General features: G+C 61.7%; 1 protein-coding gene across 1 annotated transcript in view; it reads right to left on the reverse strand.

Moving 5' to 3' along the window:
* Positions 1 to 27,579, reverse strand: part of GCKR (glucokinase regulator) — a 78,679-nt gene that overhangs the window by 26,764 nt on the left and 24,336 nt on the right. Inside the window, exon 13 of the mRNA XM_073557809.1 lies at positions 7,893 to 7,990. Within this exon, the coding sequence (XP_073413910.1) occupies positions 7,893 to 7,990 (98 nt within the window). The remainder of the gene's footprint in view (positions 1 to 7,892; positions 7,991 to 27,579) is intronic.

The raw sequence follows: 27,579 nt of genomic DNA on the forward strand, positions 1-27,579 counted from the left end.
TGGCTGGAGTGTGTCCGCAGTTCCTGCAAGATGAAGGCATTGAAGCTATTGACTGGCCCACCCGTTCCCCAGACCTGAATCCGACTGAGCACATCTGGGACATCATGTCTTGCTCCATCCACCAACGTCACACTGCACCACAGACTGTCCAGGAGTTGGGGAATGCTTTAGTCCAGGTCTGGAAGGAGATCCCTCAGGAGACCATTCGCTGCCTCACCAGGAGCATGCCCAGGTGTTGTACAGTAGGGAGGTCATACAGGCACGTGGAGGCCACACACAATACTGAGCATCTTTTCCTTGTCATGAGGCATTTCCACTGAAGTTGGATCAGCCTGTAATTTGATTTTCCACTTTGATTTTGAGTATCATTCCAAATCCAGACCTCCATGGCATATTCATTTGATTTACATTGATAATTGTTATGTTTTATTGTTCTGAACACATTCCACTATGCAATGAATGAAAATCTGCAACTGTAATATTTCATTCAGAGATATCTAGGATGTGGTATTTTAGTGCTCCCTTTATTTTTTTGAGCAGTGTATATATACTGTATATGTATATATATGGAGAGACACAGACAGATGATAGCTGTTTTAGTGCTAGAGTTTCCCCCATGCGGCCTTTCTAGAATGTTCTACATGTTTCACATTCTTGGGGCTGTGAATGGTAGCTTCTCATTGGTTTCCCGGGTCTGGCACATTGTCAGGTTTTCCGTGATTATTTTCATGGACAAGCTTCCTGTAGTGCTGTATACATATTGTGTATGTTGTGTGTGAGTAACTGGCAGGGAGGACGGAGAGCAGGAAGCCATGGACAGAGAGCAGGGAACTGAGGACAGCAGGGAGCCGAGGACGGAGAGCAGGGAGCCAAGGACGGAGAGCAGGGAGCCGAGGACGGAGAGCAGGGAACCGAGGACGGATAGCAGGGAACCGAGGACAGAGAGGATGAAGCCGAGGATGGAGAGCAGGAAGCCGAGGACGGAGATCAGGGAGCCGAGGACGGAGAGCAGCGAGCCGAGGACGGAGAACAGGGAGCCGAGGACGGAGAGCAGGGAACCGAGGACGGAAAGCAGGGAACCGAGGACGGAAAGCAGTGAGCCAAGGACGAAGAGCAGGAAGCCTAGAATGGAGAGCAGGAAGACAACTATGGGAAGTGAAGAACGGAGAGCCGAGGATGGAGAGCAGGGAGCCATGTACAGAGAGCAGTGAGCCGAGGACAGAAAGCAGGGAGCGAAGTATGGGAAGTCGAGGACGGAGAGCAGGGAGCTGAGGACGGAGAGCAGGGAGCCGAGGACGGAGAGCAGGGAACCGAGGACGGATAGCAGGGAACCGAGGACAGAGAGGATGAAGCCGAGGACGGAGAGCAGGGAGCCGAGGACGGAGAGCAGGGAACCGAGGACGGAGAGCAGGGAGCCGAGGACGGAGAGCAGGGAACCGAGGACAGAGAGGATGAAGCCGAGGACGGAGAGCAGGGAGCCGAGGACGGAGAGCAGGGAACCGAGGACGCAAAGCAGTGAGCTGAGGACAAAGAGCAGGAAGCCTAGAATGGAGAGCAGGAAGCCAACTATGGGAAGTGAAGGACGGAGAGCGGAGCGCCGAGGATGGAGAGCAGGGAGCCAAGTACAGAGAGCAGGGAGCAAAGTATGGGAAGTCGAGGACGGAGAGCAGGGAACCGAGGACGGAGAGCAGGGAGCCGAGAATGGAGAGCAGGGAGCCGAGGACGGAGAGCAAGGAGCCGAGGACGAAAAGCAAGTGAGCCGAGGACGACGAGCAGTGAGCCGAGGACGGAGAGCAGTGAGCCGAGGACGGAGAGCAGTGAGCCGAGGACGGAGAGCAGGGAACCGAGGACGGAAAGCAGGGAACCGAGGACGGAAAGCAGTGAGCCAAGGACGAAGAGCAGGAAGCCTAGAATGGAGAGCAGGAAGCCAACTATGGGAAGTGAAGGACGGAGAGCGGAGAGCCGAGGATGGAGAGCAGGGAGCAAAGTATGGGAAGTCGAGGACGGAGAGCAGGGAGCTGAGGTCAGAGAGCGGGAAGCCGAGGACGGAGAGCAGGGAGCTGAGGATGGAGAGCAGGAAGCTGAGGACGGAAAGCAGGGAGCCGAGGATGGAAAGCAGGGAGCCGAGGACGGAAAGCAGGGAGCCGAGGACGGAGAGCAGGAAGCTGAGGACGGAGAGCAGGGCGCACAGGACAGAGAGCAGAGAGCAAAGTACGGGAAGTCGAGGACGGAGAGCAGGTAGCCGAGGATGGAGAGCAGGGAACCGAGGACGAAAAGCAGGAAGCCTAGAATGGAGAGCAGGAAGACAACTATGGGAAGTGAAGGACGGAGAGCGGAGAGCCGAGGATGGAGAGCAGGGAGCCATTTACAGAGAGCAGTGAGCCGAGGACAGAAAGCAGGGAGCAAAGTATGGGAAGTCGAGGACGGAGAGCAGGGAGCTGAGGTCAGAGAGCGGGAAGCCGAGGACGGAGAGCAGGGAACCGAGGACGGAGAGCAGGGAGCCGAGAATGGAGAGCAGGGAGCCGAGGACGGAGAGCAGGGAGCCGAGGACGAAAAGCAAGTGAGCCGAGGACGACGAGCAGTGAGCCGAGGACGGAGAGCAGTGAGCCAAGGACGGAGAGCAGGGAACCGAGGACGGAAAGCAGGGAACCGAGGACGGAAAGCAGTGAGCCAAGGACGAAGAGCAGGAAGCCTAGAATGGAGAGCAGGAAGCCAACTATGGGAAGTGAAGGACGGAGAGCCGAGGATGGAGAGCAGGGAGCAAAGTATGGGAAGTCGAGGACGGAGAGCAGGGAGCTGAGGTCAGAGAGCGGGAAGCCGAGGACGGAGAGCAGGGAGCTGAGGATGGAGAGCAGGAAGCTGAGGACGGAAAGCAGGGAGCCGAGGATGGAAAGCAGGGAGCCGAGGACGGAGAGCAGGGAGCCGAGGACGGAGAGCAGGAAGCTGAGGACGGAGAGCAGGGCGCACAGGACAGAGAGCAGAGAGCAAAGTACGGGAAGTCGAGGACGGAGAGCAGGTAGCCGAGGATGGAGAGCAGGGAACCGAGGACGAAAAGCAGGAAGCCTAGAATGGAGAGCAGGAAGACAACTATGGGAAGTGAAGGACGGAGAGCGGAGAGCCGAGGATGGAGAGCAGGGAGCCATTTACAGAGAGCAGTGAGCCGAGGACAGAAAGCAGGGAGCAAAGTATGGGAAGTCGAGGACGGAGAGCAGGGAGCTGAGGTCAGAGAGCGGGAAGCCGAGGACGGAGAGCAGGGAGCTGAGGATGGAGAGCAGGAAGCTGAGGACGGAAAGCAGGGAGCCGAGGATGGAGAGCAGGGAGCCGAGGACGGAGAGCAGGGAGCCGAGGATGGAGAGCAGGAAGCTGAGGACGGAGAGCAGGGCGCACAGGACAGAGAGCAGAGAGCAAAGTACGGGAAGTCGAGGACGGAGAGCAGGTAGCCGAGGACGGAGAGCAGGGAACCGAGGACGAAAAGCAGGAAGCCTAGTACAAAGAGCAGGGAGCCAAAGTACGGGAAGCTGAGGACAGAGAGCAGGGAGCCGAGGACGGAGACCAGGGAGCTCAGGACGGAGAGCAGGGAGCCTAGTACAGAGAGCAGGGAGCCAAGGTCGGAGAGCAGGGAGCCGAGGACGGAGAGCAGGAAGCCAAGGACGGAGAGCAGGGAGCCGAGGACGGAGAGCAGGAAGCCGAGGACGGAGAGCAGGAAGCCGAGGACGGAGAGCAGGGAGCCGAGGACGGAGAGCAGGGAGCTGAGAACGGAGAGCAGGAAGCTGAGGACGGAAAGCAGGGAGCCGAGGACGGAGAGCAGGAAGCTGAGGACGGAGAGCAAGGAGCCGTGGCCAGAGAGCAGAGAGCAAAGTACGGGAAGTCGAGGACGGAGAGCAGGGAGCCGAGAACGGAGAGCAGGAAGCTGAGGACGGAAAGCAGGGAGCCGAGGACGGAGAGCAGGAAGCTGAGGACGGAGAGCAAGGAGCCGAGGCCAGAGAGCAGAGAGCAAAGTATGGGAAGTCGAGGACAGAGAGCAGGGAGCCGAGGACGGAGAGCAGGAAGCCAAGGACAGAGAGCAGGGAGCCGAGGATGGAGAGCAGGGAACCGAGGATGGAGAGCAGGAAGCTGAGGACGGAGTGTAGGAACCTGAGGATGGAGAGCAGGGAACTGAGGACTGAGAGCAGGGAGCTGAGGACGGAGAGCAGGAAACTGAGGACGGAGAGCAGGAAGCTTTGGACGGAGAGCAGGGAACCGAGGACAGAGAGCAGGGAACCGAGGACGGAGAGCAGGGAGCCGAGGACAGAGAGCAGGGAACTGAGGTCGGAGAGCAGGAAGCCGAGGACAGAGAGCAGGGAACCGAGGACGGAGAGCAGGGAACCGAGGACGGAGAGCTGGAAGCTGAGGACGGAGAGCAGTAAGCTGAGGACGGAAAGCAGGGAGCCGAGGACGGAGAGCAGGAAGCTGAGGGCGGAGAGGAAGGAGCCGAGGACAGAGAGCAGGGAGCCTAGTACAGAGAGCAGGGAGCCGAGGACGGAGAGCAGGAAGCCGAGGACGGAGAACAGGGAGCCGAGGACGGAGAACAGGGAGCCGAGGACAGAGAGCAGGGAGCCTAGTACAGAGAGCAGGAAGCTGAGGACGGAAAGCAGGGAGCCGAGGACGGAGAGCAGGGAGCCGAGGACGGAGAACAGGGAACCGAGGACGGAGAGCAGGGAGCCGAGGAGGGAGAGCAGGGAGCCGAGGACGGAGAGCAGGGAGCCGAGGACGGAGAGCAGGGAGCCGAGGACAGAGAGCAGGGAGCCTAGTACAGAGAGCAGGAAGCTGAGGACGGAAAGCAGGGAGCCGAGGACAGAGAGCAGGGAGCCGAGGACGGAGAACAGGGAGCCGAGGATGGAGAGCAGGGAGCCGAGGACGGAGAGCAGGGAGCCGAGGACGGAGAACAGGGAGCCGAGGACAGAGAGCAGGAAGCTGAGGACGGAGAGCAGGGAGCCGAGGACAGAGAGCAGAGAGCAAAGTACGGGAAGTCGAGGACGGAGAGCAGGGAGCCGAGGACGGAGAGCAGGAAGCCGAAGACAGAGAGCAGGGAGCCGAGGACAGAGAGCAGGGAACCGATGACAGAGAGCAGGGAACCGAGGATGGAGAGCAGGAAGCTGAGGATGGAGAGCAGGGAACCGAGGATGGAGAGCAGGAAGCTGAGGATGGAGAGCAGGGAACCGAGGACGGAGAGCTGGAAGCTGAGGACGGAGAGCAGTAAGCTGAGGACGGAAAGCAGGGAGCCGAGGACGGAGAGCAGGAAGCTGAGGGCGGAGAGGAAGGAGCCGAGGACAGAGAGCAGGGAGCCTAGTACAGAGAGCAGGGAGCCGAGGACGGAGAGCAGGGAGCCGAGGATGGAGAACAGGGAGCCGAGGACAGAGAGCAGGGAGCCTAGTACAGAGATCAGGAAGCTGAGGACGGAAAGCAGGGAGCCGAGGACGGAGAGCAGGGAGCCGAGGACGGAGAACAGGGAACCGAGGACGGAGAGCAGGGAGCCGAGGAGGGAGAGCAGGGAGCCGAGGACGGAGAGCAGGGAGCCGAGGACAGAGAGCAGGGAGCCGAGGACAGAGAGCAGGGAGCCTAGTACAGAGAGCAGGAAGCTGAGGACGGAAAGCAGGGAGCCGAGGACGGAGAGCAGGGAGCCGAGGACGGAGAACAGGGAGCCAAGGATGGAGAGCAGGGAGCCGAGGACGGAGAGCAGGGAGCCGAGGACGGAGAACAGGGAGCCGAGGACAGAGAGCAGGAAGCTGAGGACGGAGAGCAGGGAGCCGAGGACAGAGAGCAAAGAGCAAAGTACGGGAAGTCGAGGACGGAGAGCAGGGAGCCGAGGACGGAGAGCAGGAAGCCGAAGACAGAGAGCAGGGAGCCGAGGACAGAGAGCAGGGAACCGAGGACAGAGAGCAGGGAACCGAGGATGGAGAGCAGGAAGCTGAGGATGGAGAGCAGGGAACCGAGGATGGAGAGCAGGAAGCTGAGGACGGAGAGCAGGAAGCTTAGTACGGAGAGGAGGGAACTGAGGACGGAAAGCATGGAGCCGAGGACGGAGAGCAGGGAGCCGAGGACAGAGAGCAGGAAACCGAGGACGGAGAGCAGGGAACCGAGGACAGAGAGCTGGAAGCTGAGGACGGAGAGCAGGAAGCTGAGGACGGAGAGCGGGAAGCTGAGGATGGAGAGCAGGAAGCTGAGGACGGAGAGCAGGAAGCTGAGGACGGAAAGCAGGGAGCCGAGGACGGAGAGCAGGGAGCAGAATACAGAGAGCAGGGAGCCGAGTATGGAGAGCAGGGAGCTGAGAATGGGGAGCAGGGAGCTAAGTATGGGGAGCAGGGAGCCGAGTATGGGGAGCAGGGAGCCGTGACTGGAGCCTGTCATTAGCCCGTCCACCTCCACGAATGTCTGCACGACTCCAGTTATTACACGTGGCTCCGACTTCTCTCAGATTTCATATTGCAGATCATGTGAGAATATGAGGGGCCGGTGTGAACTCATGGGGTGCAGGGTCGCCAATTTCACACGTCAGACTGATGACTGGGTTACGTCTATGTGGCGCCCCTGAGGCTCAGTCGCCATAGAGGTACTGCACCTTCTCCTAAGGTGTGGTGCCCCACCAGCCAGGTAAGTTGGAGGCTCCTGACCACGTTCCAACACTCGCACCCCACACAATAGAGTAGTTCAAAACCACATTGCGGCTCCTTGCTTAGAGAGTAGCAGAGCACCTTTGGTGGTTCCCTGCTTGGAACACTAGACGTGCTGGGAGATGGGTGGAGTTTAGAATACATAAGAGAGTGGGACGGTTCCAGGAATGAGGTTCAGTCAGACAGGAGGTCAGTCAGTCAGAAGGAGAGACTGGGAGAGGAAGCCACTGGGAGGGGAGTGGGGATTTCCTGGAAGAGGGATGGACGAAGGAGTGCTGCAGCTGCCTCAGTGATCTGAGCCAGCTAGCACAGGAAAGGAAGGAAGGAGAAGGACATTGAACCGAAGCCTGAGCTTCCATAGAAGGGAAAGGACAAGTATGGAACGTAGGAGAAAAGGGAACACAGAGGACGTGTGTTAGAGGAAGAACCCTGCCTAGAAGTTGTAAGCGCAAGGCCGGGGCCTGGTCCCCGAGGTTGTATGGACAATAATGGGCCTACAGCAGACACCGGTGGAGTAGTTGGCTGTAAATGCACTACTCCCATCTAAGACTTGGGGGCACAACAGCAACACGGAGAGAGAGCCGGGACTCAGGAGTAGAGCGTCCCCGAAAGCAGGCTACAGCTGTCTGCCGTACACGTAGAGTTCTTGGGAACATCTGTCAGGAGGAACTCCAGTGTAACTCAGCACTAGGAGATCTTCACACTTAAAGGCGCTATAGAGGAGACGTTCAGAAAAGGCACATAATTTGGCGGAGTGTGGAAGGGAGCATTCCATCTTGCCTGGAGGTTGACTGAGTTGCTGACCCGGAGGACACGGCACAGAAGCGGGCACTACAGACTGTGAGTAAAGCTTTGGAACTACATGCCCTTGAGTCCTCCATTCCTTCCTGCGCCCGTCTGCCTGGCACTGCTACATCCCCCGTGCCAACCACATCTACACTGCCCTGGGACAACAGCCCTGCCTGTGGAGGGCTATACCATCATTGCTGCACCACACCATCTGTCCCGGAGGAGCTGTCTGCAGCGTCGGCTGAACACCTCCCTTGCCAAACACCACAGGTGGCGTCACGAACTATTCATCTAACTACATTCCACCATTCTCATCTTCCTATTACTTGGGCCCAGGGCCACGGTCTGGGTCACCGCCGCTGTGACACATCCCACTGATACCGGACCGGTACCGAGTACCCCGCAGCCCTGGGGAGGGCGACTCATCTACTGTGGTCAGGATCACCATCTTACCTGCGTTATATGATGGGACACATTCCACTGCGTCCATGATGCCCACGAGTCCCAGCGTCCCCCAACCCAGGACATACAGGTGCCCCCTGCTCTGTAGACTGCAAAAAGTACAAGGTCAGTAATGGGGGCAAGAGGGTCACACTACACAGAGGGGTTACAGAACACAAAGGGTCACACCACACACAGGGGCTACAGAGCACCGCGGGGTCACCACACACAGGGGCTACAGAGCACCGCGGGGTCACACCACACACAGGGGCTACAGAGCACCGCGGGGTCACACCACACACAGGGGCTACAGAGCACCGCGGGGTCACCACACACAGGGGCAACAGGACACCGCGGGGTCACACCACACACAGGGGCTACAGAGCACCGCGGGGTCACACCACACACATATGGGTTACAGAGCACCTCGGGGTCACACCACACACAGGGGCTACAGAGCACCACGGGGTCACCACACACAGGGGCTACAGAGCACCGCGGGCTCACCACACACAGGGGCTACAGAGCACCGTGGGGTCACCACACACAGGGGCTACGGAGCACCGCGGGGTCACCACACACAGGGGCCACAGAGCACCGTGGGGTCACCACACACAGGGACTACAGAGCACCGCGGGGTCACACCACACACAGGGGCTACAGAGCACCGCGGGGTCACCACACACGGGGCTACAGAGCACCACGTGGTCACCACACACACAGGGGCTACAGAGCACCGTGGGGTCACCACACACAGGGGCTACAGAGCACCGCGGGGTCACACCACACATATATGGGCTATAGAGCACCGCGGGGTCACACCACACACAGGGGCTACAGAGCACCGCGGGGTCACCACACACAGGGGCTACAGAGCACCGAGGGGTCACCACACACAGGGGCTACAGAGCACCGCGGGGTCACCACACACAGGGGCTACGGAGCACCGCGGGGTCACCACACACAGGGGCTACAGAGCACCGCGGGGTCACCACACACATAGGGGCTACAGAGCACCGCGGGGACACCACACACAGGGACTACAGAGCACCGCGGGGTCACACCACACACAGGGACTACAGAGCACCGCGGGGTCACCACACACAGGGACTACAGAGCACCGCGGGGTCACCAAACACGGGCTACAGAGCACCGCGGGGTCAAACCACACACAGGGACTAGAGAGCACCACGTGGTCACCACACACACACAGGGGCTACAGAGCACCGCGGGGTCACCACAGACAGGGGCTACAGAGCACCGTGGGGTCACCACACACAGGGGCTACAGAGCACCGCGGGGTCACACCACACACAGGGGCTACAGAGCACCGCGGGGTCACCACACACAGGGGCTACAGAGCACCACGGGGTCACATCACACACAGGGGCTACAGAGCACCGCGGGGTCACACCACACACAGGGGCTAAAGAGCACCGCAGGGTCACCACACACAGGGTCTACAGAGCACCGCGGGGTCACCACACACAGGGGCTACAGAGCACCGCGGGGTCACCACACACAGGGACTACGGAGCACCGCGGGGTCACCACACACAGGGGCTACAGAGCACCGCGGGGTCACCACACACAGGGGCTACAGAGCACCGCGGGGTCACCACACACAGGGGCTACAGAGCACCACGTGGTCACCACACACAGCGGCTACAGAGCACCGCGGGGTCACCACACACAGGGGCTACAGAGCACCGCGGGGTCACCACACACAGCGGCTACAGAGCACCGCGGGGTCACCACACACAGGGGCTACAGAGCACCGCGGGGTCACACCACACACAGGGACTACAGAGCACCGCGAGGTCACCACACACAGGGGCTACAGAGCACCGCGGGATCACACCACACACAGGGGCTACAGAGCACCGCGGGGTCACACCACACACAGGGGCTACAGAGCACCGCGGGGTCACACCACACACAGGGGCTACAGAGCACCGCGGGGTCACACCACACACAGGGGCTACAGCGCACCGCAGGGTCACCACACACAGGGTCTACAGAGCACCGCAGGGTCACCACACACAGGGGCTACAGAGCACTGCGGGGTCACCACACACAGGGGACACAGAGCACCGCGGGGTCACCACACACACAGGGGCTACAGAGCACCGCGGGGTCACCACACACACAGGGGCTACAGAGCACCACGTGGTCACCACACACAGGGGCTACAGAGCACCACGTGGTCACCACACACAGCGGCTACAGAGCACCGCGGGGTCACCACACACAGGGGCTACAGAGCACCGCGGGGTCACCACACACAGCGGCTACAGAGCACCGCGGGGTCACCACACACAGGGGCAACAGAGCACCGCGGGGTCACACCACACACAGGGGCTACAGAGCACCGCGGGGTCACCACACACAGGGGCTACAGAGCACCGCGGGGTCACCACACACAGGGGCTACAGAGCACCGTGGGGTCACCACACACAGGGGCTACAGAGCACCACGGGGTCACATCACACACAGGGGCTACAGAGCACCGCGGGGTCACACCACACACAGGGGCTACAGAGCACCGCGGGGTCACCACACACAGGGGCTACAGAGCACCGCGGGGTCACACCACACACAGGGGCTACAGAGCACCGCGGGGTCACTACACACAGGGGCTACAGAGCACCGTGGGGTCACCACACACAGGGGCTACGGAGCACCGCGGGGTCACCACACACAGGGGCTACAGAGCACCGCGGGGTCACCACACACAGGGACTACAGAGCACCGCGGGGTCACCACACACGGGCTACAGAGCACCGCGGGGTCACACCACACACAGGGATTACAGAGCACCACGTGGTCACCACACACACACAGGGGCTACAGAGCACCGCGGGGTCACCACACACAGGGGCTACAGAGCACCGCGGGGTCACACCACACAGGGGCTACAGAGCACCGCGGGGTCACACCACACACAGGGGCTACAGAGCACCGCGGGGTCACCACACACAGGGGCTACAGAGCACCACGGGGTCACATCACACACAGGGGCTACAGAGCACAGCGGGGTCACACCACACACAGGGGCTAAAGAGCACCGCAGGGTCACCACACACAGGGTCTACAGAGCACCACGGGGTCACCACACACAGGGGCTACAGAGCACCGCGGGGTCACCACACACAGGGACTACGGAGCACCGCGGGGTCACCACACACGGGCAACAGAGCACCGCGGGGTCACCACACACAGGGGCTACAGAGCACCGCGGGGTCACCACACACGGGCAACAGAGCACCGCGGGGTCACCACACACGGGCAACAGAGCACCGCGGGGTCACCACACACAGGGGCTACAGAGCACCACGTGGTCACACCACACACAGGGGCTACAGAGCACCGCGGGGTCACCACACACAGGGGCTACAGAGCACCGCTGGGTCACCACACACAGGGGCTACAGAGCACCGCGGGGTCACCACACACAGGGGCTACAGAGCACCGCGGGGTCACCACACACAGGGGCTACAGAGCACCGCGGGGTCACCACACACAGGGGCTACAGAGCACCGCGGGGTCACCACACACAGCGGCTACAGAGCACCGTGGGGTCACCACACACAGGGGCTACAGAGCACCACGGGGTCACACCACACACAGGGACTACAGAGCACCGCGGGGTCACCACACACAGGGGCTACAGAGCACCGCGGGGTCACACCACACACAGGGGCTACAGAGCACCGCGGGGTCACACCACACACAGGGGCTACAGAGCACCGCGGGGTCACACCACACACAGGGGCTACAGAGCACCGCGGGGTCACACCACACACAGGGGCTACAGAGCACCGCAGGGTCACCACACACAGGGTCTACAGAGCACCGCAGGGTCACCACACACAGGGGCTACAGAGCACCGCGGGGTCACCACACACAGGGGCTACAGAGCACCGCGGGGTCACCACACACACAGGGGCTACAGAGCACCGCGGGGTCACCACACACAGGGGCTACAGAGCACCACGTGGTCACCACACAGCGGCTACAGAGTACCGCGGGGTCACCACACACAGCGGCTACAGAGCACCGCGGGGTCACCACACACAGGGGCTACAGAGCACCGCGGGGTCACCACACACAGGGGCTACAGAGCACCATGTGGTTACCACACACAGCGGCTACAGAGCACCGCGGGGTCACCACACACAGGGGCTACAGAGCACCGCGGGGTCACCACACACAGCGGCTACAGAGCACCGCGGGGTCACCACACATAGGGGCTACAGAGCACCGCGGGGTCACACCACACACAGGGACTACAGAGCACCGCGGGGTCACCACACACAGGGGCTACAGAGCACCACGTGGTTACCACACACAGCGGCTACAGAGCACCGCGGGGTCACCACACACAGGGGCTACAGAGCACCGCGGGGTCACCACACACAGCGGCTACAGAGCACCGCGGGGTCACCACACACAGGGGCTACAGAGCACCGCGGGGTCACACCACACACAGGGACTACAGAGCACCGCGGGGTCACCACACACAGGGGCTACAGAGCACCGCGGGGTCACACCACACACATGGGCTACAGAGCACCGCGGGGTCACACCACACACAGGGGCTACAGAGCACCGCGGGGTCACACCACACACAGGGGCTACAGAGCACCGCGGGGTCACACCACACACAGGGGCTACAGAGCACCGCAGGGTCACCACACACAGGGTCTACAGAGCACCGCAGGGTCACCACACACAGGGGCTACAGAGCACCGCGGGGTCACCACAGACACAGGGGCTACAGAGCACCGCGGGGTCACCACACACACAGGGGCTACAGAGCACCGCGGGGTCACCACACACAGGGGCTACAGAGCACCGCGTGGTCACCAAACACAGGGGCTACAGAGCACCGCGGGGTCACCACACACAGGGGCTACAGAGCACCACGGGGTCACATCACACACAGGGGCTACAGAGCACCGCGGGGTCACACCACACACAGGGGCTACAGAGCACCGCCGGGTCACCACACACAGGGGCTACAGAGCACCGCGGGGTCACCACACACAGGGGCTACAGAGCACCGCGGGGTCACACCACACACATATGGGCTACAGAGCACCACGGGGTCACATCACACAGGGGCTACAGAGCACCGCGGGGTCACACCACACACAGGGGCTGCAGAGCACCGCGGGGTCACCACACACAGGGGCTACGGAGCACCGCGGGGTCACCACACACAGGGGCTACAGAGCACCGCGGGGTCACACCACACACATATGGGCTACAGAGCACCACGGGGTCACATCACACACAGGGGCTACAGAGCACCGCGGGGTCACTACACACAGGGGCTACAGAGCACCGCGGGGTCACCACACACAGGGGCTACGGAGCACCGCGGGGTCACCACACACAGGGGCTACAGAGCACCGCGGGGTCACCACACACAGGGACTACAGAGCACCGCGGGGTCACCACACACGGGCTACAGAGCACCGCGGGGTCACACTACACACAGGGACTACAGAGCACCACGTGGTCACCACACACACACAGGGGCTACAGAGCACCGCGGGGTCACCACACACAGGGGCTACAGAGCACCGCGGGGTCACACCACACAGGGGCTACAGAGCACCGCGGGGTCACACCACACACAGGGGCTAAAGAGCACCGCGGGGTCACCACACACAGGGGCTACAGAGCACCACGGGGTCACATCACACACAGGGGCTACAGAGCACAGCGGGGTCATACCACACACAGGGGCTAAAGAGCACCGCAGGGTCACCACACACAGGGTCTACAGAGCACCACGGGGTCACCACACACAGGGGCTACAGAGCACCGCGGGGTCACCACACACAGGGACTACGGAGCACCGCGGGGTCACCACACACAGGGGCAACAGAGCACCGCGGGGTCACACCACACACAGGGACTACAGAGCACCGCGGGGTCACCACACACAGGGGCTACAGAGCACCGCGGGGTCACCACACACAGGGGCTACAGAGCACCGCGGGGTCACACCACACACAGGGGCTACAGAGCACCGCGGGGTCACACCACACACAGGGGCTACAGCGCACCGCAGGGTCACCACACACAGGGTCTACAGAGCACCGCAGGGTCACCACACACAGGGGCTACAGAGCACTGCGGGGTCACCACACACAGGGGACACAGAGCACCGCGGGGTCACCACACACACAGGGGCTACAGAGCACCGCGGGGTCACCACACACACAGGGGCTACAGAGCACCACGTGGTCACCACACACAGGGGCTACAGAGCACCACGTGGTCACCACACACAGCGGCTACAGAGCACCGCGGGGTCACCACACACAGGGGCTACAGAGCACCGCGGGGTCACCACACACAGCGGCTACAGAGCACCGCGGGGTCACCACACACAGGGGCAACAGAGAACCGCGGGGTCACACCACACACAGGGGCTACAGAGCACCGCGGGGTCACCACACACAGGGGCTACAGAGCACCGCGGGGTCACCACACACAGGGGCTACAGAGCACCGTGGGGTCACCACACACAGGGGCTACAGAGCACCACGGGGTCACATCACACACAGGGGCTACAGAGCACCGCGGGGTCACACCACACACAGGGGCTACAGAGCACCGCGGGGTCACCACACACAGGGGCTACAGAGCACCGCGGGGTCACACCACACACAGGGGCTACAGAGCACCGCGGGGTCACTACACACAGGGGCTACAGAGCACCGTGGGGTCACCACACACAGGGGCTACGGAGCACCGCGGGGTCACCACACACAGGGGCTACAGAGCACCGCGGGGTCACCACACACAGGGACTACAGAGCATCGCGGGGTCACCACACACGGGCTACAGAGCACCGCGGGGTCACACCACACACAGGGATTACAGAGCACCACGTGGTCACCACACACACACAGGGGCTACAGAGCACCGCGGGGTCACCACACACAGGGACTACAGAGCACCGCGGGGTCACCACACACAGGGGCTACAGAGCACCACGTGGTTACCACACACAGCGGCTACAGAGCACCACGGGGTCACCACACACAGGGGCTACAGAGCACCGCGGGGTCACCACACACAGCGGCTACAGAGCACCGCGGGGTCACCACACACAGGGGCTACAGAGCACCGCGGGGTCACACCACACACAGGGACTACAGAGCACCGCGGGGTCACCACACACAGGGGCTACAGAGCACCGCGGGGTCACACCACACACATGGGCTACAGAGCACCGCGGGGTCACACCACACACAGGGGCTACAGAGCACCGCGGGGTCACACCACACACAGTGGCTACAGAGCACCGCGGGGTCACACCACACACAGGGGCTACAGAGCACCGCAGGGTCACCACACACAGGGTCTACAGAGCACCGCAGGGTCACCACACACAGGGGCTACAGAGCACCGCGGGGTCACCACAGACAGGGGCTACAGAGCACCGCGGGGTCACCACACACACAGGGGCTACAGAGCACCGCGGGGTCACCACACACACAGGGGCTACAGAGCACCGCGGGGTCACCACACACAGGGGCTACAGAGCACCGCGTGGTCACCAAACACAGGGGCTACAGAGCACCGCGGGGTCACCACACACAGGGGCTACAGAGCACCACGGGGTCACATCACACACAGGGGCTACAGAGCACCGCGGGGTCACACCACACACAGGGGCTACAGAGCACCGCCGGGTCACCACACACAGGGGCTACAGAGCACCGCGGGGTCACCACACACAGGGGCTACAGAGCACCGCGGGGTCACACCACACACATATGGGCTACAGAGCACCACGGGGTCACATCACACAGGGGCTACAGAGCACCGCGGGGTCACACCACACACAGGGGCTGCAGAGCACCGCGGGGTCACCACACACAGGGGCTACGGAGCACCGCGGGGTCACCACACATAGGGGCTACAGAGCACCGCGGGGTCACACCACACACATATGGGCTACAGAGCACCACGGGGTCACATCACACACAGAGGCTACAGAGCACCGCGGGGTCACTACACACAGGGGCTACAGAGCACCGCGGGGTCACCACACACAGGGGCTACGGAGCACCGCGGGGTCACCACACACAGGGGCTACAGAGCACCGCGGGGTCACCACACACAGGGACTACAGAGCACCGCGGGGTCACCACACACGGGCTACAGAGCACCGCGGGGTCACACCACACACAGGGACTACAGAGCACCACGTGGTCACCACACACACACAGGGGCTACAGAGCACCGCGGGGTCACCACACACAGGGGCTACAGAGCACCGCGGGGTCACACCACACAGGGGCTACAGAGCACCGCGGGGTCACACCACACACAGGGGCTAAAGAGCACCGCGGGGTCACCACACACAGGGGCTACAGAGCACCACGGGGTCACATCACACACAGGGGCTACAGAGCACAGCGGGGTCATACCACACACAGGGGCTAAAGAGCACCGCAGGGTCACCACACACAGGGTCTACAGAGCACCACGGGGTCACCACACACAGGGGCTACAGAGCACCGCGGGGTCACCACACACAGGGACTACGGAGCACCGCGGGGTCACCACACACAGGGGCAACAGAGCACCGCGGGGTCACCACACACAGGGGCTACAGAGCACCGCGGGGTCACCACACACAGGGGCTACAGAGCACCGCGGGGTCACCACACACAGGGGCTACAGAGCACCACGTGGTCACACCACACACAGGGGCTACAGAGCACCGCCGGGTCACCACACACAGGGGCTACAGAGCACCGCGGGGTCACCACACACAGGGGCTACAGAGCACCGCGGGGTCACACCACACACATATGGGCTACAGAGCACCACGGGGTCACATCACACACAGGGGCTACAGAGCACCGCGGGGTCACACCACACACAGGGGCTACAGAGCACCGCGGGGTCACCACACACAGCGGCTACAGAGCACCGCGGGGTCACCACACACAGGGGCTACAGAGCACCGCGGGGTCACACCACACACAGGGGCTACAGAGCACCGCGGGGTCACACCACACACAGGGGCTACAGAGCACCGCGGGGTCACCACATACAGGGGCTACAGAGCACCTCGGGGTCACCACACACAGGGGCTACAGAGCACCTCGGGGTCACCACACACAGGGGCTACAGAGCACCGCGGGGTCACCACACACAGGGGCTACAGAGCACCACGGGGTCACATCACACACAGGGGCTACAGAGCACCGTGGGGTCACCACACACAGGGGCTACAGAGCACCGCGGGGTCACACCACACACAGGGACTACAGAGCACCGCGGGGTCACCACACACAGGGGCTACAGAGCACCGCGGGATCACACCACACACAGGGGCTACAGAGCACCGCGGGGTCACACCACACACAGGGGCTACAGAGCACCGCGGGGTCACACCACACACAGGGGCTACAGAGCACCGCGGGGTCACACCACACACAGGGGCTACAGAGCACCGCAGGGTCACCACACACAGGGTCTACAGAGCACCGCAGGGTCACCACACACAGGGGCTACAGAGCACTGCGGGGTCACCACACACAGGGGATACAGAGCACCGCGGGGTCACCACACACACAGGGGCTACAGAGCACCGCGGGGTCACCACACACACAGGGGCTACAGAGCACCACGTGGTCACCACACACAGGGGCTACAGAGCACCACGTGGTCACCACACACAGGGGCTACAGAGCACCGCGGGGTCACCACACACAGGGGCTACAGAGCACCGCGGGGTCACCACACACAGCGGCTACAGAGCACCGCGGGTCACCACACACAGGGGCTACAGAGCACCGCGGGGTCACACCACACACAGGGGCTACAGAGCACCGCGGGGTCACACCACACACAGGGGCTACAGAGCACCGCGGGGTCACCACACACAGGGGCTACAGAGCACCGCGGGGTCACCACACACAGGGGCTACAGAGCACCGCGGGGTCACCACACACAGGGGCTACAGAGCACCGCGGGGTCACCACACACAGGGGCTACAGAGCACCGCGGGGTCACACCACACACAGGGGCTACAGAGCACCGCGGGGTCACCACACACAGGGGCTACAGAGCACCGCGGGGTCACACCACACACAGGGGCTACAGAGCACCGCGGGGTCACTACACACAGGGGCTACAGAGCACCGTGGGGTCACCACACACAGGGGCTACGGAGCACCGCGGGGTCACCACACACAGGGGCTACAGAGCACCGCGGGGTCACCACACACAGGGGCTACAGAGCACCGCGGGGTCACCACACACGGGCTACAGAGCACCGCGGGGTCACACCACACACAGGGACTACAGAGCACCACGTGGTCACCACACACACACAGGGGCTACAGAGCACAGCGGGGTCACCACACACAGGGGCTACAGAGCACCGCGGGGTCACACCACACAGGGGCTACAGAGCACTGCGGGGTCACACCACACACAGGGGCTACAGAGCACCGCGGGGTCACCACACACAGGGGCTACAGAGCACCACGGGGTCACATCACACACAGGGGCTACAGAGCACAGCGGGGTCACACCACACACAGGGGCTAAAGAGCACCGCAGGGTCACCACACACAGGGTCTACAGAGCACCACGGGGTCACCACACACAGGGGCTACAGAGCACCGCGGGGTCACCACACACAGGGACTACGGAGCACCGCGGGGTCACCACACACGGGCAACAGAGCACCGCGGGGTCACCACACACAGGGGCTACAGAGCACCGCGGGGTCACCACACACAGGGGCTACAGAGCACCGCGGGGTCACCACACACAGGGGCTACAGAGCACCACGTGGTCACACCACACACAGGGGCTACAGAGCACCGCGGGGTCACCACACACAGGGGCTACAGAGCACCGCTGGGTCACCACACACAGGGGCTACAGAGCACCGCGGGGTCACCACACACAGGGGCTACAGAGCACCGCGGGGTCACCACACACAGGGGATACAGAGCACCGCGGGGTCACCACACACAGGGGCTACAGAGCACCGCGGGGTCACCACACACAGCGGCTACAGAGCACCGTGGGGTCACCACACACAGGGGCTACAGAGCACCGCGGGGTCACACCACACACAGGGACTACAGAGCACCGAGGGGTCACCACACACAGGGGCTACAGAGCACCGCGGGGTCACACCACACACAGGGGCTACAGAGCACCGCGGGGTCACACCACAAACAGGGGCTACAGAGCACCGCGGGGTCACACCACACACAGGGGCTACAGAGCACCGCAGGGTCACCACACACAGGGTCTACAGAGCACCGCAGGGTCACCACACACAGGGGCTACAGAGCACCGCGGGGTCACCACACACAGGGGCTATAGAGCACCGCGGGGTCACCACACACACAGGGGCTACAGAGCACCGCGGGGTCACCACACACAGGGGCTACAGAGCACCACGTGGTCACCACACAGCGGCTACAGAGCACCGCGGGGTCACCACACACAGCGGCTACAGAGCACCGCGGGGTCACCACACACAGCGGCTACAGAGCACCGCGGGGTCACCACACACAGGGGCTACAGAGCACCGCGGGGTCACCACACACAGGGGCTACAGAGCACCACGTGGTTACCACACACAGCGGCTACAGAGCACCGCGGGGTCACCACACACAGGGGCTACAGAGCACCGCGGGGTCACCACACACAGCGGCTACAGAGCACCGCGGGGTCACCACACATAGCGGCTACAGAGCACCGCGGGGTCACACCACACACAGGGACTACAGAGCACCGCGGGGTCACCACACACAGGGGCTACAGAGCACCACGTGGTTACCACACACAGCGGCTACAGAGCACCGCGGGGTCACCACACACAGGGGCTACAGAGCACCGCGGGGTCACCACACACAGCGGCTACAGAGCACCGCGGGGTCACCACACACAGGGGCTACAGAGCACCGCGGGGTCACACCACACACAGGGACTACAGAGCACCGCGGGGTCACCACACACAGGGGCTACAGAGCACCGCGGGGTCACACCACACACAGGGGCTACAGAGCACCGCGGGGTCACACCACACACAGGGGCTACAGAGCACCGCGGGGTCACACCACACACAGGGGCTACAGAGCACCGCGGGGTCACACCACACACAGGGGCTACAGAGCACCGCAGGGTCACCACACACAGGGTCTACAGAGCACCGCAGGGTCACCACACACAGGGGCTACAGAGCACCGCGGGGTCACCACAGACAGGGGCTACAGAGCACCGCGGGGTCACCACACACACAGGGGCTACAGAGCACCGCGGGGTCACCACACACACAGGGGCTACAGAGCACCGCGGGGTCACCACACACAGGGGCTACAGAGCACCACGTGGTCACCACACACAGGGGCTACAGAGCACCGCGGGGTCACCACACAGGGGCTACAGAGCACCACGGGGTCACATCACACACAGGGGCTGCAGAGCACCGCGGGGTCACACCACACACAGGGGATACAGAGCACCGCCGGGTCACCACACACAGGGGCTACAGAGCACCGCGGGGTCACCACACACAGGGGCTACAGAGCACCGCGGGGTCACACCACACACATATGGGCTACAGAGCACCACGGGGTCACATCACACACAGGGGCTACAGAGCACCGCGGGGTCACACCACACACAGGGGCTACAGAGCACCGCGGGGTCACCACACACAGGGGCTACGGAGCACCGCGGGGTCACCACACACAGGGGCTACAGAGCACCGCGGGGTCACACCACACACATATGGGCTACAGAGCACCACGGGGTCACATCACACACAGGGGCTACAGAGCACCGCGGGGTCACTACACACAGGGGCTACAGAGTACCGCGGGGTCACCACACACAGGGGCTACGGAGCACCGCGGGGTCACCACACACAGGGGCTACAGAGCACCGCGGGGTCACCACACACAGGGACTACAGAGCACCGCGGGGTCACCACACACGGGCTACAGAGCACCGCGGGGTCACACCACACACAGGGACTACAGAGCACCACGTGGTCACCACACACACACAGAGGCTACAGAGCACCGCGGGGTCACCACACACAGGGGCTACAGAGCACCGCGGGGTCACACCACACAGGGGCTACAGAGCACCGCGGGGTCACACCACACACAGGGGCTACAGAGCACCGCGGGGTCACCACACATAGGGGCTACAGAGCACCACGGGGTCACATCACACACAGGGGCTACAGAGCACAGCGGGGTCACACCACACACAGGGGCTAAAGAGCACCGCAGGGTCACATCACACACAGGGGCTACAGAGCACCGCGGGGTCACACCACACACAGGGGATACAGAGCACCGCCGGGTCACCACACACAGGGGCTACAGAGCACCGCGGGGTCACCACACACAGGGGCTACAGAGCACCGCGGGGTCACACCACACACATATGGGCTACAGAGCACCACGGGGTCACATCACACACAGGGGCTACCGAGCACCGCGGGGTCACACCACACACAGGGGCTACAGAGCACCGCGGGGTCACCACACACAGGGGCTACGGAGCACCGCGGGGTCACCACACACAGGGGCTACAGAGCACCGCGGGGTCACACCACACACATATGGGCTACAGAGCACCACGGGGTCACATCACACACAGGGGCTATAGAGCACCGCGGGGTCACTACACACAGGGGCTACAGAGTACCGCGGGGTCACCACACACAGGGGCTACGGAGCACCGTGGGGTCACCACACACAGGGGCTACAGAGCACCGCGGGGTCACCACACACAGGGACTACAGAGCACCGCGGGGTCACCACACACGGGCTACAGAGCACCGCGGGGTCACACCACACACAGGGACTACAGAGCACCACGTGGTCACCACACACACACAGGGGCTACAGAGCACCGCGGGGTCACCACACACAGGGGCTACAGAGCACCGCGGGGTCACACCACACAGGGGCTACAGAGCACCGCGGGGTCACACCACACACAGGGGCTACAGAGCACCGCGGGGTCACCACACATAGGGGCTACAGAGCACCACGGGGTCACATCACACACAGGGGCTACAGAGCACAGCGGGGTCACACCACACACAGGGGCTAAAGAGCACCGCAGGGTCACCACACACAGGGTCTACAGAGCACCACGGGTTCACCACACACAGGGGCTACAGAGCACCGCGGGGTCACCACACACAGGGACTATGGAGCACCGCGGGGTCACCACACACAGGGGCAACAGAGCACCGCGGGGTCACCACACACAGGGGCTACAGAGCACCGCGGGGTCACCACACACAGGGGCTACAGAGCACCGCGGGGTCACCACACACAGGGGCTACAGAGCACCACGTGGTCACACCACACACAGGGGCTACAGAGCACCGCGGGGTCACCACACACAGGGGCTACAGAGCACCGCTGGGTCACCACACACAGGGGCTACAGAGCACCGCGGGGTCACCACACACAGGGGCTACAGAGCACCGCGGGGTCACCACACACAGGGGCTACAGAGCACCGCGGGGTCACCACACACAGGGGCTACAGAGCACCGTGGGGTCACCACACACAGCGGCTACAGAGCACCGCGGGGTCACCACACACAGGGGCTACAGAGCACCGCGGGGTCACACCACACACAGGGACTACAGAGCACCGCGGGGTCACCACACACAGGGGCTACAGAGCACCGCGGGGTCACCACACACAGGGGCTACAGAGCACCACGTGGTCACCACACAGCGGCTACAGAGCACCGCGGGGTCACCACACACAGCGGCTACAGAGCACCGCGGGGTCACCACACACAGGGGCTACAGAGCACCGCGGGGTCACCACACACAGGGGCTACAGAGCACCACGTGGTTACCACACACAGCGGCTACAGAGCACCGCGGGGTCACCACACACAGGGGCTACAGAGCACCGCGGGGTCACCACACACAGCGGCTACAGAGCACCACGGGGTCACCACACACAGGGGCTACAGAGCACCGCGGGGTCACACCACACACAGGGACTACAGAGCACCGCGGGGTCACCACACACAGGGGCTACAGAGCACCGCGGGGTCACACCACACACAGGGGCTACAGAGCACCGCGGGGTCACACCACACACAGGGGCTACAGAGCACCGCGGGGTCACACCACACACAGGGGCTACAGAGCATCGCGGGGTCACAGCACACACAGGGGCTACAGAGCACCGCAGGGTCACCACACACAGGGGCTACAGAGCACCGCGGGGTCACCACAGACAGGGGCTACAGAGCACCGCGGGGTCACCACACACACAGGGGCTACAGAGCACCGCGGGGTCACCACACACACAGGGGCTACAGAGCACCACGTGGTCACCACACACAGGGGCTACAGAGCACCGCGGGGTCACCACACACAGGGGCTACAGAGCACCACGGGGTCACCACACACAGGGGCTACAGAGCACCGCAGGGTCACACCACACACAGGGGCTACAGAGCACCGCGGGGTCACACCACACACAGGGGCTACAGAGCACCGCCGGGTCACCACACACAGGGGCTACAGAGCACCGCGGGGTCACCACACACAGGGGCTACAGAGCACCGCAGGGTCACACCACACACATATGGGCTACAGAGCACCACGGGGTCACATCACACACAGGGGCTACAGAGCACCGCGGGGTCACACCACACACAGGGGCTACAGAGCACCGCGGGGTCACCACACACAGCGGCTACAGAGCACCGCGGGGTCACCACACACAGGGGCTACAGAGCACCGCGGGGTCACACCACACACAGGGGCTACAGAGCACCGCGGGGTCACACCACACACAGGGGCTACAGAGCATCGCGGGGTCACAGCACACACAGGGGCTACAGAGCACCGCAGGGTCACCACACACAGGGGCTACAGAGCACCGCGGGGTCACCACAGACAGGGGCTACAGAGCACCGCGGGGTCACCACACACACAGGGGCTACAGAGCACCGCGGGGTCACCACACACACAGGGGCTACAGAGCACCACGTGGTCACCACACACAGGGGCTACAGAGCACCGCGGGGTCACCACACACAGGGGCTACAGAGCACCACGGGGTCACATCACACACAGGGGCTACAGAGCACCGCGGGGTCACACCACACACAGGGGCTACAGAGCACCGCCGGGTCACCACACACAGGGGCTACAGAGCACCGCGGGGTCACCACACACAGGGGCTACAGAGCACCGCAGGGTCACACCACATACATATGGGCTACAGAGCACCACGGGGTCACATCACACACAGGGGCTACAGAGCACCGCGGGGTCACACCACACACAGGGGCTACAGAGCACCGCGGGGTCACCACACACAGCGGCTACAGAGCACCGCGGGGTCACCACACACAGGGGCTACAGAGCACCGCGGGGTCACACCACACACAGGGGCTACAGAGCACCGCGGGGTCACACCACACACAGGGGCTACAGAGCACCGCGGGGTCACCACACACAGGGGCTACAGAGCACCTCGGGGTCACCACACACAGGGGCTACAGAGCACCTCGGGGTCACCACACACAGGGGCTACAGAGCACCGCGGGGTCACCACACACAGGGGCTACAGAGCACCACGGGGTCACATCACACACAGGGGCTACAGAGGACCGCGGGGTCACACCACACACAGGGGCTACAGAGCACCGCGGGGTCACCACACACAGGGGCTACAGAGCACCGCGGGGTCACACCACACACAGGGGCTACAGAGCACCGCGGGGGTCACCCTTCTCGCTGTACTATGAGCTACCGCCACCTTCTGGTTGTTGTTATAACTGCAGCAATAATAATTTGTTTTTCTTTTCTGACACCTTCTGGTCGTGTTTGGTAACTGCATTTTTGGTATTTACTGTAGTTTAGTAAATTTTGCTGCCATCGTGTGGTCAATGTTATGTACAAGAGTAATAGTTTATGATTTCCTGCTTCCACGTTCTGGTAGTTTGTAGTATTTACATACTCTGCCTTTTACTGAGGTCTAACTTTGCTTTCACATGGCGCTTTTCTCAGGCTTGTGTCCGTACCACAACGCAACATGTGATTTGGACGTATGTGCCAGTGGCGCCATAGACTATAATGGTGCCAGCAGACTAAACATGCTCTCCGATGTGAATAATTTTGGGTTTATGTACCTGCTGGAGGCAGACACCATTATCCGGACTCCCCAAGTCTCCCATGGTGGCAGACAGCAGTACTAGCTTTGAGCCACAGCCCAGAGTGATGAATATTGCAGGCAGTCACCCAAGCTGCAGAATACACTGGTCCATAGAGATACAGCTGTACATAGAAGTGGATTTCTATGTCTCTGGGTTCTAGAGGGAGAATAAGATTTTTTTCCTCCTATAAGATTACTAAAAAATAAAGAAAATCAGCTACACCAATGTCACTTTTCTGCACTTTTTTAAAAAAAAAATAATAAACATCACAGATCAGGAAATCGCAGACGTATTTGATGTCCCTGTAATCGTAACGCCCCGCACAGCGGTCAGATTATTCATGGGAATCGGTAAACGGCCTAAAAAATGCTGTGATGGATTGTTCTCTATGAAACCCATAATGGCCGTGTTCACACGTAGCGTAACTGCTGCAGGTGTCCGCACCACACGATGCATTGACGGTCTCCTCGGGTTATTGCGTGTTTGCTGCGTATTACGATGCATTGACGGTCTCCTCGGGTTATTGCGTGTTTGCTGCGTATTACGATGCATTGACGGTCTCCTCGGGTTATTGCGTCTTTGCTGCGTTTCTTTTCTTCGTTTTCCTCCATAGTTGATGCATTTTTGGTGCAGATGTGAAGCTGATTTTTTATAACTTTTAACCCTACAGAAATAAGGAGGAAAGGCATAAAAATGCAATAACCGGAGGAGATTGTTATTGTGTAGTTTGGTGCGGATCCTGCAGAAAACAAAATTAATTATACCCACCTAAAAAAGACTGCTGAGATAGCTGCAAGGGAAAAACAGGCAAATCCTCTTAGGTTGATTAAAAACAAAAATATATGTAAAACAAACTTCACTGCGCTTCTACCCAAAGCATCTAGAATGACTAAATGTCTAATAATGATAACATAGATTTGCATTGAAGGTTGACCCCGCTGTTTGTAGACAGTGCACCGCTGATTGCAAAAATCCGGCTGACCGGCGGGGAAGGAGAGGAGGAAGCTTTGAAGAGGCAGAGGTAACCTTGATGAAGAGGGACCGTGTCCCTCGAAACGCGTCGTTTTGACCCAGAGCATCATCCGTACAGTCCAGTGGCTGGTCACGTTACGTCACGCCCCCAGCTTTCTGCTCCTTGCAGCGTGTCAGCGGCGGTGCTTCGGCCGGAGCCCGCCGTCAGCCTCCACCTCTCCAAAGCTTCCTGCTCTCCTTCCCCGCTGGCCAGCCGGATTTTTGCAATCAGCGGTGCACTGAGAGCGTACTGCTATATGCCATACGTTGTTCTATTGCTCAACAGCGGAATTTAGCAACTTGGTTCTACAATACCACAAGTAAGAGCCCAAGCTCACCGCTGTCTACTAACAGCAGGGAGCGCTTAATGTGCACAGTAACTGGGCGCTTTAATCACTCTTTGTCATTCAATATACCGCTATTTGGCAGCAACAGTGTGGATTATCAGTGACGGGTCACCCTTCAGTGCAAATCTATGTTATCATTATTTGACATTTATTCATTCTAGGTTCTTTGAGTATAAGCGCAGTGACGTTTGTTTTACATATATTTTTGTTTTTAGAAAACAAAAGCACAGTATTTCTGCACCGCGTGAACATGGCCTTACAGACGCCAGATGTCGTATAGTGAGGGTACAGAAAGAGGAGAAAGTTCTGGCGGCACCGACTGTGAATGAAGGAACAAAAAATAATCCACAGGTCCCAACCATCCCAGATGCAGCGGACAGTTCCGGGTCTGGGTCTACACTGTGCAGTCCCGGGTGTCTGCTCATAATCCACAGGTCCCATCCATCCCAAATACAGCGGACAGTTCCGGGTCTGGGTCTACACTCTGCAGTCCCAGGTGTCTGCTGATAGTCCACAGGTCCCAACCGTCCCAGATACAGCGGACAGTTCCGGGTCTACACTCTGCAGTCCCGGGTGTCTGCTGATAGTTCACAGGTCCCAACCGTCCCAGATACAGCGGACAGTTCCGGGTCTACACTCTGCAGGTCCCGGGTGTCTGCTGATAATCCACAGGTCCCAAGCGTCCCAAATACAGCAGACAGTTCCGGGTCTGGGTCTACACTCTGCAGTCCCGGGTGTCTGCTGATAGTCCACAGGTCCCAACTGTCCCAGATACTGGGGACAGTTCCGGTCTGGGTCTACACTCTGCAGTCCCAGGTGTCTCCTGATAGTCCACAGGTCCCATCCTTCCCAGATACAGCGGACAGTTCCGGGTCTACACGCTGCAGTCCCGGGTGTCTGCTGATAGTCCACAGGTCCCAACCGTCCCAGATACAGCGGACAGTTCCGGGTCTACAGTCTGCAGTCCTTGGTGTCTGCTGATAATCCACAGGTCCCAACTGTCCCAAATACAGCGGACAGTTCCGGGTCTGGGTCTACACTCTGCAGTCCCGGGTGTCTGCTGATAGGCCACAGGTCCCAACCGTCCCAGATACAGCGGACAGTTCCGGG

The sequence above is a fragment of the Dendrobates tinctorius genome, unplaced genomic scaffold (genome assembly GCF_039654945.1).
Source record: "Dendrobates tinctorius isolate UK_male_01 unplaced genomic scaffold, ASM3965494v1 ptg000251l, whole genome shotgun sequence".
NCBI lineage: Eukaryota > Metazoa > Chordata > Amphibia > Anura > Dendrobatidae > Dendrobates > Dendrobates tinctorius.